This window comes from Neovison vison, chromosome 5 (genome assembly GCF_020171115.1).
Source record: "Neovison vison isolate M4711 chromosome 5, ASM_NN_V1, whole genome shotgun sequence".
Taxonomy (NCBI): domain Eukaryota; kingdom Metazoa; phylum Chordata; class Mammalia; order Carnivora; family Mustelidae; genus Neogale; species Neogale vison.
The window spans coordinates 98953089-98965967 of NC_058095.1; the positions used below are offsets into that span (position 1 = coordinate 98953089).

The 12879-nt window shown below is 30.8% G+C and overlaps 1 protein-coding gene across 9 annotated transcripts in view; it reads left to right on the top strand.

Moving 5' to 3' along the window:
- The window catches only part of NBEA (neurobeachin), a 667980-nt gene that overhangs the window by 219272 nt on the left and 435829 nt on the right, over positions 1-12879 (top strand). For 5 of the 9 annotated variants that reach the window (XM_044249587.1, XM_044249579.1, XM_044249580.1 and 2 more), the window contains 4 exons: positions 3888-3896; positions 6238-6418; positions 8414-8544; positions 11655-11762. In XM_044249587.1, the coding sequence (XP_044105522.1) occupies positions 3888-3896; positions 6238-6418; positions 8414-8544; positions 11655-11762 (429 nt within the window). The remainder of the gene's footprint in view (positions 1-3887; positions 3897-6237; positions 6419-8413; positions 8545-11654; positions 11763-12879) is intronic. The other 4 variants (XM_044249588.1, XM_044249583.1, XM_044249589.1 and 1 more) reach the window with 1 other exon arrangement.

The following is a 12879-nucleotide window of genomic DNA, read 5'->3' on the forward strand; positions in this document are numbered from 1 at the left end:
GAGTGATCTCATGATTTTGTTTAGGTTTGTGTAGTTTTAAAAATACTTATGCATTATGAATAATGCAGAGGTGTATTTAATGAATAAATATGAATAATGATGGATGGCTGTGACTGGCAAACTTTTTCTGTATGTGTCAGATGATAACTATTTTCAGTTTTGTGGGCTATAATGGTATCTGTCTCAATTACTCAACTCTGCTTTTTTGCAAAAACAACCATAGACAGTTATATAACAGAATGTGTGGATTTGTCTCAATAAAGCTTTATTTATAAAAACAGGCAGTGGGGTAGGGTGACTTCTGGGTCATAGTTTACTGACCTCTGACGTAGAGCATAATCCTCAGATAAAATGCAAATATCATAGTATAATGTTTTAGTGGGAAAGCTATTATTTACTGACCATTGAAAATTCAATAGTTAGGGCTTAAGATAAACTCATTATTTCCTATTAAACAAGAACTTGAATTTTTAGAATTTTAGAAATTTAGAAATTTTAGAAATTTAGAATTTTAATTTTTAGAACAATTTCATTGAACATTGTGGTCATTATGTTCTATTAGAAGATATGTAACTTTTCACATAAGCCATGCTAATTTTTTGTAGCATTTGACATGTCTATTGTTGAAATTGTATTAATTTTGAGAGGGTAAGTAGAATGCTAGGTAGTCGTCTTTCTCCATTTTACCAAGGTGAACAATAACATTAGTTGTATTTATTTCTACTAGCAATGAACATGTGTATACAGGAATTTAAAATATGGTACCATATGTAATCGCTCAATATGAAATATTTAGTTGTAAAAATAACACTAAATACATCATATTTGTATTCCAAAAACTGCAAAAGATGGGTAAAAGCAATCAAAAATGGTCTAAATAAATGGAGACTATACCATGTTTATGGGTTGGAGACTCAACGTAATAAAGGTAACACTTGCCCCCAAATTGATACTTAGATGTATCACAGTTCCTCTCAAAATCCTACCAAAACTTTTTGTAGTTAAAAAACTATTTTTAAAAAAATTCACAAGGGATACCTAAAACACTTTTGAAAGAATCATTATATATTACACACAGTAACCATGACTCTGTGGTATCTTAGAGAGGCTTAGTTGATGGAACAGAACAAAAACACAGAAATGGATCCCCCCGAAATACACGATTTTTTTTCCCCACATACGTCATAAGCAGTTCACATAAACAGGGTAATGCTAGGTTTTCTTTATAGTTCTCTGTTGAAAAAAATTATGATACAAAGCTCGACTTAGGAATATGTCCTTCCCATTTCTCAGTATAAGTATAGATCACAGATAAGTATGGAAATCTCATTTTCATCAAAACAAACATGTTTCCCATCACCAGTCAGATTCAGACTTAATCTTTTTGGAGTTAGGATTCAATATTAAAGTATATGGATTTTGGCACAAGATAAATCTGTATTTTAATCTGGGTTCTACCACTTACTAGATAGGACCTCACAATTTCTTCATTATGAAAAGGTGTTAATTATGCTTATTTAACAGGGAGTTTGTGAAAATTAGGATAAGTAATAAGTGTAAAGCTCATTAGATGGAGAAGAGGCTTTTGATGTTTCCTTCATTTAGTTCTTTTTGAAACTGTTTATTCAGAACTGTGTCATGATAGAGTAATTTTCCCATTTATAAAATAATCTGCCATATTCAGAATTCTAAAATAGGATATTTGAGGCAAATTTACTTATAATGGGTGATTTATTTTGATGGCAAAGATTTACATGGTATAGTCTTTTTGTCTGCCATCCCAGTAGGATTGGCATATTGGTGGTCTGTTTTCTGCTCTGAGATCTCATATGAATATACTAATTCCCATTAGGAGTAACATTTGTGTATTGCTGTTGTAGTATTGTCATGCAAGAAAAGTTTAGATTAGAAGACAACTATCATATGTTCTCCCTGATAGGAGGAAGTGGAGATGCAACGTGGGCAGTTTGGGGTAGGAAAAGAATAAATGAAACAAGGTGCGATCGGGAGGGAGACAAATCATAAGTGACTCTTAATCTCACAAAACAAACTGAGGGTTGCTGGGGGGAGGAGGGGTTGGGAGAGGGTGATGGGATTATGGATATTGGGGAGGATATGTGCTATGGTGAGTGCTGTAAAGTGTGTAAACCTGGCAATTCACAGACCTGTAACCTTGGGGCTAATAATACATTATATGTTTATTAAAATATTTTAAAAATTATTTTAAAAATATAAATAAATAAACCAAAAAAAAGAAAAGTTTAGATTAATGTAAGTAACATTTCAGTGGAAACTTTAAGGAAAAATGTATACACATGCAATATTAGTGAACACCTTGAACTTAATATTCATTGAAGAGGCAGGACTTTTTGGAATTTTAGCTTTGCCTGGACTATTTAAGAAGTCTTTTGTGGCATAGAAAATAAACTACAAAATAATTTCTATAAATTAGAACAATGGTTTTAACTTTAGTACCCAGGGAAAAATTTAAACTTCTTAGTATTCAGTTTGATCAATCTTTGGTTTTGGAAAGAGGAATTATTTTTGTTGTTGTTGATTTTTTAGAGTTAGTGTTTCTATGACTAGTCAGTTGAACCCTTTCTTTTATTCTCTATATATTATATAAGTTGGTCTTTAGTGAAAGCAAGAGTTGTAGAAAAAAAAAATGAAGAGAGGCAAAGAACATGGATCCAGCTACAAATTGCATAATCACTTTGTGATTTTAAGTTGATCATTTTGGTCAACCATCCAAAACACAATGTTTGTTTAGAATTTAATTCAGAGTCAGGTATGGTTTCATTTTGTCTGTTAAGAAAAATAGTAGTGACTGATATGTCTGGCTTTCCTCATAGTTTCATAATCATGAAAGAAGAGCAATATTTTTTGTCAAAAAATGATGATAAAGTCTTAATTTTAGTTTATATTTCCTTACCATTATCAGAATGTGGAGTTAATAGACTTGGAAAAATTAATTTTTCCTTTGTCTCATACTACTGAACATACTGTGGTATTCTGAGGAGGCTTTTATGTATTTTCCTATACAGTGTACCAAGAAAATGGTGGGTTTTTTTTTTTTTTGAAATTTACACTCACTTATATTTGTTGTCAAAAATAGAGTAGGAAAATTGATGAACTTTTATTGTGAAATTTAATTCTAGCCAAACTTCTGAATATATTGAACATAATTCTTAGTTGAGACTCTGAAATTTAGTGTAATATCTATGTAATTAGCTTAGTTCACATGCAGGCCTGATTAGTCTATCAGTAAGTTCTATTCTAGCAAAGAAAAATGTTTTTTAAGTTATAATCACTACAGTATTTTATTTTATTCTTTGACTCCAGATATTTTAGAAAACAAATTATAACGTGATTCCTAAATGAAAATTCTGGAAGTTTGGTATAAATAGTTTATTTCCTTAAGTCATTTCTGCTCAAACCAGTACTGAGTTAGGCCTTTTACAGAGAAATCTTATCAGTTTTTTATTAAAATGTTTCCTTAGGCATCTGCTAGGAATATATATTTATTTTATAAAGTAGAATATGCATAATTTCTAGTGTATGAAATATATATACTATTTGGGCAGAGTTACCCTACTATATATATATATATATATATATATATATATATATATATATTATTTGGGCAGAGTTACCCTAATGAAAAAAATAAACATTAGTCTAAATATTTGATATTTAATCTTAATCATATGTAATTTATAAAAGGAATACGTCTTCTAAGAACTTGACTTCTAATAAAATAATTAAATAAAAATTTTAAATATCTTATTTTGTGTTTCAATTTTACATTGTATTTTCATTTAATTTTAATAATTTCCTTTTCTTGTACTTTTTTGATCTGTTGTCTGTTTTGTCTAATGCATGTCCAGGGTTCTAAGGTTAGTATTATTACTTAAGTAATTTTCAGGTTTTCAGTTTTAAGTTTTATTTTTGCTTATTTATAAAATTTTTGACTTGGTTATATTTTGAGTTTCCATACCATCTTTAGGATTAGACGTATCTTTGGTATATTTAAAATATTCATTAAAAAGATTTTTCTCTCAGTGCATTGATGAATTATTATCTTATTCACAATAACCTTTAGACTAAACTATTGTAATATAATGAAAACAAATTTCAGTCATACATATAGTCAGATGTTAATTGATTCCAATGAAAGGAAATTGGATGGGATGTATATTATTTTAAGATTTAATAATAATCATATGGGAGTGATCTTTATTGTTAAATATATGTTATAATGTTTATATAACACTTCATAAAACTATAAATTACTTTTATATGGAATTAATTAAGAACTCCCTTTTTGGTTTTTGTGTTAAGAATGCTTTTTATTTTAAAATTTTATTTTGTTTAGCCAAAAATAACAGTTTGGTTGGCTAATTACATGGCTGATTAATAATTTTGTTAGTAATTTCTGCTATAATTCAGTCATTTTAAAAATGAAAGTATATTTTGAAGGTTAGACCTAGTAGACCACAAAAGACATGAAAATAAGTCTGTTAACTAATAAAGTGATAACTAATAAATCTTATAATTTGAGTAATTCAAAACGATTAATTTCTTTGAGAATACATCTACAGTTATTCTAGAATTCTAGTATTTTTGAAAATTTGTTGAGAGTATTTGATACACCTAAGCAATGGCCAGATCTTCCAGTCCATTATGAGACACTTTTATTTACTGAGATTTAAAAGAGTTCTTGTGGTTTTTTTTTTTTTGCTTTTTAATATAAACTATTGTGTTGTGATCACAGATTTTTAATTTGTGCTATGAAATAATGCTGTATATCAATGAGGTGCTAGGAAATAAGGAATCTGTAGTTAAGAAATCCAAGTAACGAATTATTTCGTTAGACCATGGATACTGAATTGGCATAATATAAATCAGCAGTTGAAAACAGGTTTTTGTCTGTTTTCAAGCTCATTTTAGAGAGAATGGTTTTAACACTATTTGCTGTTAAATAGAAGGAAGAAAGGTTGTTACATTTTATACTCCATTTAAAATTGAGGTTAGTTATATAGTGCTTGCAGTAGTCACCTATCATTTTTATTACCCATCTTGTGCTCAAGAAGTGTTTAAGAAGTGTTTTGTTGTTGTTGTTTTTCAGTCAGTGTTTTCTGCTGACATTTCCATTTTAATGGGAGCCAGGAATATGTTTAGATAGAATGATGGGCATAAACAATATCAAAATGGAACATTAAATAGGAATAGATACCTATAATATATGCTTACCTTATAGTTGAATTTATCATTGGGTGAAGAAATAAGATTAATCAATATGGCTAGTGTGCCGATTTTCAGAAAATTTAAGGAGTAGTGTTTTTTATTTATAAAGCACTTAATTTTCTCTGCCCCTTGTGGCATTGAGAAAATGAGGCCTAGTTATAATGAATGAAAATAATCAAAATGTTGTATAATACAGAATGAAAATTAAAATAAGAAATGTTGCTGTTGCTTATAAAATACAAAGTTACACATCCCCAGAAATACTTTCTAACATTTCCTTTGAAAGCAAGAAATTATATTTTATCATGAACAATACTTTAGTGAAAGTATAGTTCCACCTAACTAAATTGTTACTGATTCTTCTTGTTGCTAGTGTCTTAAAGGTCACAAATTAATATCTTTAGAGGAATTAATGATCTTGGTTATTTTTACCCTAGTATTATTGTATGTATGAGATACCTAGTGGCTTAGTTTATTCTGAAATGGGTAAGAAATTATGTATTCTCATTTGACAGTCATCTCATTTTGATGCTGATTGGAAGTGCCATATATCTTTACTATTACTCATCATGCATTTATACTAAAGAGAAATTAAAGCCTGTCTTAATAAATGAGAGTGAAGATTTTAGCAAAGTATCAATTTTATCTCTTTATTAATAAAATAAGACAAAAGTAGTACAAATAGAGCTGTATAATTATTCCTAGATGTTTTTGTGAAATGACCTTAAGTTTGGAATATAGCTTTTACAAATGATAACATTTAAATTTAACCTTCATCTTAAAAATGTACTTTTCCTTTTTTCAAGGATAATTCATAGGTAAACTAGTTAAATTTGACAGCCAGCTCTTTTGATATGTAGAATTAGCTATAATTTATTTTGTTTAGAAAATATACTAGATATGCTGAACTACTGTTTACCTATAGCATGTATGTGTATGTATTATATTTCCAAATTTTAAGCAAGACTTAAATCTTCTACTTTTTTAAAGACGGAATTGGAAAATATTGAAGTGACACAAGGCATGTCAGCTGAGACAGCAGTAACTTTCCTCAGCCGATTGATGGCAATGGTTGATGTACTTGTATTTGCCAGCTCTCTAAATTTTAGTGAGATTGAAGCTGAAAAAAACATGTCTTCTGGAGGTTTAATGAGACAGTGCCTGAGGCTAGGTAAGTTTGTTAAGAATAACGGTGCATGTTAAATAATTACCTACAATTAGTTTTTGATGTTCTTTGGTTTGTAAACTATTGATGAAACAAGTTAATGATTATGTTGTATAGAGATTACCTTGTAATTCTTGACAATTACTAACTTAAAAATATTGTGGCATCATCACATTGGAGATTTCATGAAATGGATCATCTTTAATGGATTATAATTTGAAATGAAGTCAAATATATATTGAATTGTTTCAAAATCAAAAGTGCTGTAATATTTTTTCATTGACATGATTTTAATGTAAATCCACTTAGGACTCCTGTTTTGGTACTAATGTAGTGTACCATAGTTGATAGTTGTACTGACCCACAAATATGTCAGAAGACCAGTGACATAGTTTTTATACACAGAATGCCAAAGGATAAAACTGACTATGCCAGTGTCACTGTTTCTCAGAGTAAGCAGTTAACACTAACAAACATTACTATACCTATAGTGTTCATTTACGATCCCGTGTCACAAGAAAAGTTAGCATTGAAAACTCTTAGTAAATTTAATCCATCTCTTTACATCCATTCTTCTATAGCCTACCTTTCTTAAAGGGGAAATTTTTGTATACTACTTAGACTTTACAAGGGACCAGAAAGCAATTGTTTTTATACTTGCCTTGGAGCAAGAGTAGGACACAAGAAAGTAAGGCATTAAATAGGAAGGACATTTCTGATGTGTACTCTTTTTAAACATAACTTTTAAAATTATATACGAATCTACACATGTATAGTTTTAGATAAATTGTTCTGATCCAAGGTAGGAATAATAACTGCTTTAAGAATGATGGAATGAAACCTACGTGTTTTCTTTTGCATTTTTTAAAGTCAGACAGGTTAAGTGGAATCATTTCATACTCACTATAATGGAGAGACTGATCACATTGAGATCTCTCTGACAACCAGTAGGTGTGGGGTAATTTACTGTGGCCAGTATGGACATATCCTTTGATAATTAACAATAGCTGACAGTGAACTCTGAAACAGAAATGTTTAAAATACCTCAGTATCTTAAAACTAGCATTTATTTGGTTATTCTGAGCTTTTAGTTCTGAATATATTTCAAAGCTGTAATTTCATTTTTATCCCAATATTTCTTAGCTGATTTGCTTTTTTGTCATCTACAGGAAAGTTTTATAAGTGAATAATAATGAAGCAATAATATATCAATATGTGCTGTCTACTGTTCTAAGCACTTTATAAAAATATCAATTCCATAAATCCCCACAGCAATCCCGTAAGGAGGTTACTATGTTTATATTCATTTTACTTATGAGGAAACTGAGGCACACATAGCTTAAGCTGCTGGCCCAAGATCACACAGCTCATAAGGGGCAGAGCCAAGAGTAAAATTCAGGTAGTCAGATTCCAGAACTTGTAATGTTTATTACTATATGAATAGGACTTCTTAAAATAAGTAAATAAGTGAAAAGCTTATATGTATGGAATGCTTATTGACAAGGCTGTCGACTTTCCCATCATGCAGAAAGGTGGGTTGGGACTTGTGAGATGGACTGCATTGTGGTGTTGTCACTTCCTGAAATAGGGAACTGTGCTCCGTATAGTCACCAAGTAGTCATGTTACCAAAGAAGTCTTACCAATCAAGACAGTTTATCAAATGTGAATATGAAGTTTAAAAAAATTTTTGTTGATCTGTGAAATTCAGTATTTTAAATGATGGAGGGAGATAGAATAAGGAAGGCATATATTGGGAGCTTCAGTAATATTCTGTCCCTGTGATTGATTGGTAGTATATGGGTATGTTGTTTTGTTTTTGTTTTTTAACTACACACGTTTTAAATGTACTTTTCATTACTGTATTTTATAATTTAAAAAATATTTTATCTAGGAATAATGAATGGAGAAAATGGAAAGAAAGAAAAAAAAAGCTAGCAACTTTTTTCAACATGTCAGAGTCAAGCATTTATATTAATAATATGCTTTTGGTTTTTAAATAGTTTGTTGTGTTGCTGTGAGAAACTGTTTAGAATGTCGGCAGAGACAGAGAGACAGGGGGAGCAAATCTTCCCACGGCAGTAGTAAACCTCAGGAAGCTCCCCAAAGTGTGACCGCCACAGCAGCTTCAAAGGTAATTAAGCATTTTCTATGTTAAATATCATGTACTCTAAAATTTGTTTAAGTATGAGAAAAAAGTAACATGGTATTTGTAATGAAAGTGCAAACATTTGGTAATTGGACAGCTGTAGGCTTCTTCGATGCTGGCTTTTCTTCTTCATAATTGTGTTACCAAGATTATTAAACCTCTCTGAGACTTGCATTCTTTGTTTATTAAATGAAGGTACTAATAATCTCTACTTCATAGGGTTTTTTATAAGGATATCAGTATACATAGTTCTGAAAGTTCTTAGTTATTACTATTTTTCATAGTTAAATGTATTTTCACAGAACTCAATATGTGGATTATGCTTTTTAAGTGGATATGTTTTTGGTGATGGATACTCCCATAATATTAAACACATATATTGAATGCCCAGGAAATGAGTAAATAATGTATTTTGGAATATACTAGTAATTCTCATTTTAAATTAGCTCTTTATCACAAGTTTAATTAACCCTTTGCATCACATCCAGAGTTTTATCAACATGACTTTTATGGTCCTCCATGACTGACGCTGTCTTACTTCTCCAACTGCAGCTTGTATTCCCTTTCCCATTGTTTTTGCCATTTTAGTCACATGATAGATTTTATTTAGTTCATCAGAGGTTTTTTTTGTTTTTGTTTTTGTTTTTGCCTTCAGACTTTTTCATAGTTTCCCTTTACTTGAAGGGTCCATCCTTACTTTTCATCCAGTTAAATTTCATTCAGCTCTTGGCTTCAGCTTAAGTGCTACTTTTTGGGAAAATGTTTTCAGATAGCCTTATAACCACCCCAATCTAAGGTTTCCTCTATTTGATATTTTCATAAAACTGTGTATGTATCATACCACACACTACACTTGTAATTAGATGTTTGGTACTGCTCAGTAAGCGAAGACATGAAATATAAGTTTAATTCATTTAAATATTTCTATGGCTTCAAACTTCTGTAACTTTCAAACAGAACAACCACATATTTAATATATCTATATTGTAGCCTCTTTTTCACGTCTATCAGAAAACATTTCTACAATAATAAGACCATATTTTATTGTTAACAAGTCTCCAAAGGGTTCTCCATTGCTTAGAAAATGAAATATGAACACTTCAGCAAGAATGCCTCATGTTGTATGTGTAGGCGTAGTAGATTGTAAGTTACTTGAGGGCATGTGCATATCTTCCGCATCTTTGAAATTCTAGAGCATGTATGTACAGCACTTGGCAGTACTTTGTTAAGAGAGCACTAACTCTAGAATCAAACAAGTCTGAATTTTTATGCTGGCTCTACCCCGTAACTAGTTTTGTGACCCGAAACAAATTCCTTAGTCTCCTGTGCCTCAGTTTTCCAGTCTTTAAAATGGATGCAAATATTAATTTACAAGGCGTTTATATGAACTAAATGAAAAACAGTAATTAAAGTTCTTAGTTAATTCCTGACACACAGTGAACTTTCAGTTAATACTAATTTTCCTCTACTGGGTTTATATACTCATGAAATGAATAAATAAATTAGTATTTTTGAGAACTTTGATCTTAAAGGAATCTGTAGCTAATTCGCCAGATAATAGGGAGCTTTTCAACACTGTCAAACCAACTATTTTTCTGATTACAGAACATGGAGAGAAAGTCCAACATGAAGGAATTTTGTGGTAATTTAGTTGAGCTAGTCACTATCTCTTTAGAAAGAACCTTGGCAACAAGACATGGTTAATAAGTGATAGATACAGAAATATTAGAGGAAAAGTGGACTTTGTAAGAAAACACATTTCAAGAAAGGGAGTTAGTGGACCTAGCAAATGAGGGTTTTCTTTTATCTCCCTGTGTTTATGCATTTTTATGTGACTTTAGTAAGTAAACCATGGATAATTTTGATGTAATACTAATCCATGTAGACTTGTAGGAGTCATACATCTTCATTGGGCCCCACTTTCTATACTTTGTAAAAAGGAGTAATAATACAAGCTTTACCCTAAAAAAGTCTTTATAAAGATCAAATTCAATTATGGTTGTAAAAACACTTTATAAAATGTAAAATGATACATATAAGTTAAAGTATTCATATATTTCTTCATCTTAGCTGTATAATGTGTTCTTTTCATCTCTGCTATAAACAATGTGTTATTTTCTTTAATCATCCTGTGATAAATATTATTAACTTATCATTTAAATCATATAGCTGATGTCCAGAGAGGTTAATATCTCACCTAAGGTCATATGGCTGGTAAGTTGTGGAATTATAATGGAAACCAAATAACTTAGCCATGTTCTTTTCACTATCCTGTGCTGCAGAGGAATCAAACATCTTATTAAGAGTGAAATATCATAATTGAAGTGTGTAGAAGATTTAAAAGGAAGCTTACTCTGTTTGCAGGAATTGTATTTGGTACTCTATATGACCTAATTTAATCCAAACAATTCTTAAAATATTGTGTAAGTAATGAAGTACTAGAGTGAATTTCAGGGAGCCTAGCTCTTTGACCGGTTTGCTATGTGATACATTACTTAAAATTTGTCAGTTTTTGTATCTTCAGCTTTAAAAAGGATTTTCGGTGGTTATGATCTTTTATGTTTTTCAGTTTTAATATTAAGGCTATGACTGATTTTTGTTTGCCTTTTTTAGCTTTTCATAGATATAACATATTTATATGTATAAAATCTCATGTAGTATAATATAGTAATCTCATATGTTGTAAAGGCATGATGGATAAATGAAACAAGTGACTCAAAAAGATCTATTAAGTAGATATTGGGAAAGTGAGGCTCAGAAAATTTTAGTAACAAGTCCAAGGCTACACAGCAGAGTTTAAGCTCAAACTCTTCGAAGTCCAAGATCCGTCTCTTTTCCACCTCAGTCTACTTTTCTGAGTCTGTTGTGGTAGCTGTGGTGTTGAAAAACAAGAACCCTACAAGTAAGTGAAACTGTGACAAGAGTAGAGAAGAGAACAGAGAAAGTGTCTTGTAATAGAATGCTATTGTCAATAAATGTTACTCAGTGATAGGGAGGTAAAGACCATGGCTCATGAAATACCTGAAGATACTAGAAATTACTCTCCTTTCTGCATTATGCTATTTTCTTTTTAACAATTCTCTTTCTTTTTTAAGACCCCATTAGAAAGTGTTCCAGGTAACCTTTCTCCTATTAAAGATCCTGATAGACTTCTTCAGGATGTTGATATTAATCGTCTTCGTGCCGTCGTCTTTCGGGATGTGGTAAGTTATACCTGCTTGATTTCCCAGGGAAAAAATCTTCCACTGTCATTTGTGTAAAATAATTTAAATTTTATAAGCTGAAATTACAGGGGAGCCTGGGTGGCTTAGTGGGTTAAAACCTCTGCCTTCAGCTCAGGTCATGAACCCAGGGTCCTAAGATCGAGCCCCACAACAGGCTCTCTGCTCAGCAGGGAGACTGCTTCCTCCTCTCTCTCTTCCTGCCTCTCTGCCTACTTGTGATTTATGTCTCTCAAATAAATAAATAAAATCTTTAAAAAAAAAAAAAAGAAAGGTGAAATTACAACTAAATGTCACAATGTCAGGAATTATAGGTTTAGAACATACTTCTGATTGTAGAATGATTGAGTTTTTGCTTTCTCTGAAAGCTCATTGATAGATCTCATTTTTTTTAGATGATGTGAAATTTTGATTTAGTTCTGTGTATACTAAGACTAGGGATAACCTTGAAAAATTATGATTCACTTTGTGTTGAATCACCTACATTTTTTTCTTTTGTATTCCTTGCTCCATTTCTAGGTACTATTTTGTTATTATCAATGTGCCTTGTAGTATGGATGAAAGGGAATAATTCACTAAGGTTTTACTGGCAATTACTTTTTTGAGGGGCAGCAATTACTTTTGAAAGAAGATCTACATTTTAAAAATAATAGGTATTTATGAGAATTTGAGTTACAAAAGTAGATTTGTAAAGCTTAAGGAAAAATAGCTTATGGAAATGGTTTCTTGGAACACCCAGCTATATGATCACTTACTCAAGTGAAGATAAGATTGGACTTTTCACAAATCATGTAGAGATGTATATAGTATTTCGCAGCAGATTCAATATTGACATTACTCCTTAACATAGTCATTATTTTCCAGCTACTTTGCATTCCGTTTTTCTTATTTTAATTGATGATTTATGAAACAGAAGAAAGTTTATTTAATTATTTTAAGTATGTTCCATGCCCAATATTGGGCTTGAATTCATGAACCTGAGATCAAGAGTAAGAAAGTCTGTATTTTAAATTTATATTTAACAATAAATTGGATGAGTACTTTGTACTTTAGAAAGTAGCTAAAGCATATGTAAGTCACACAGCATAATACTGCATGG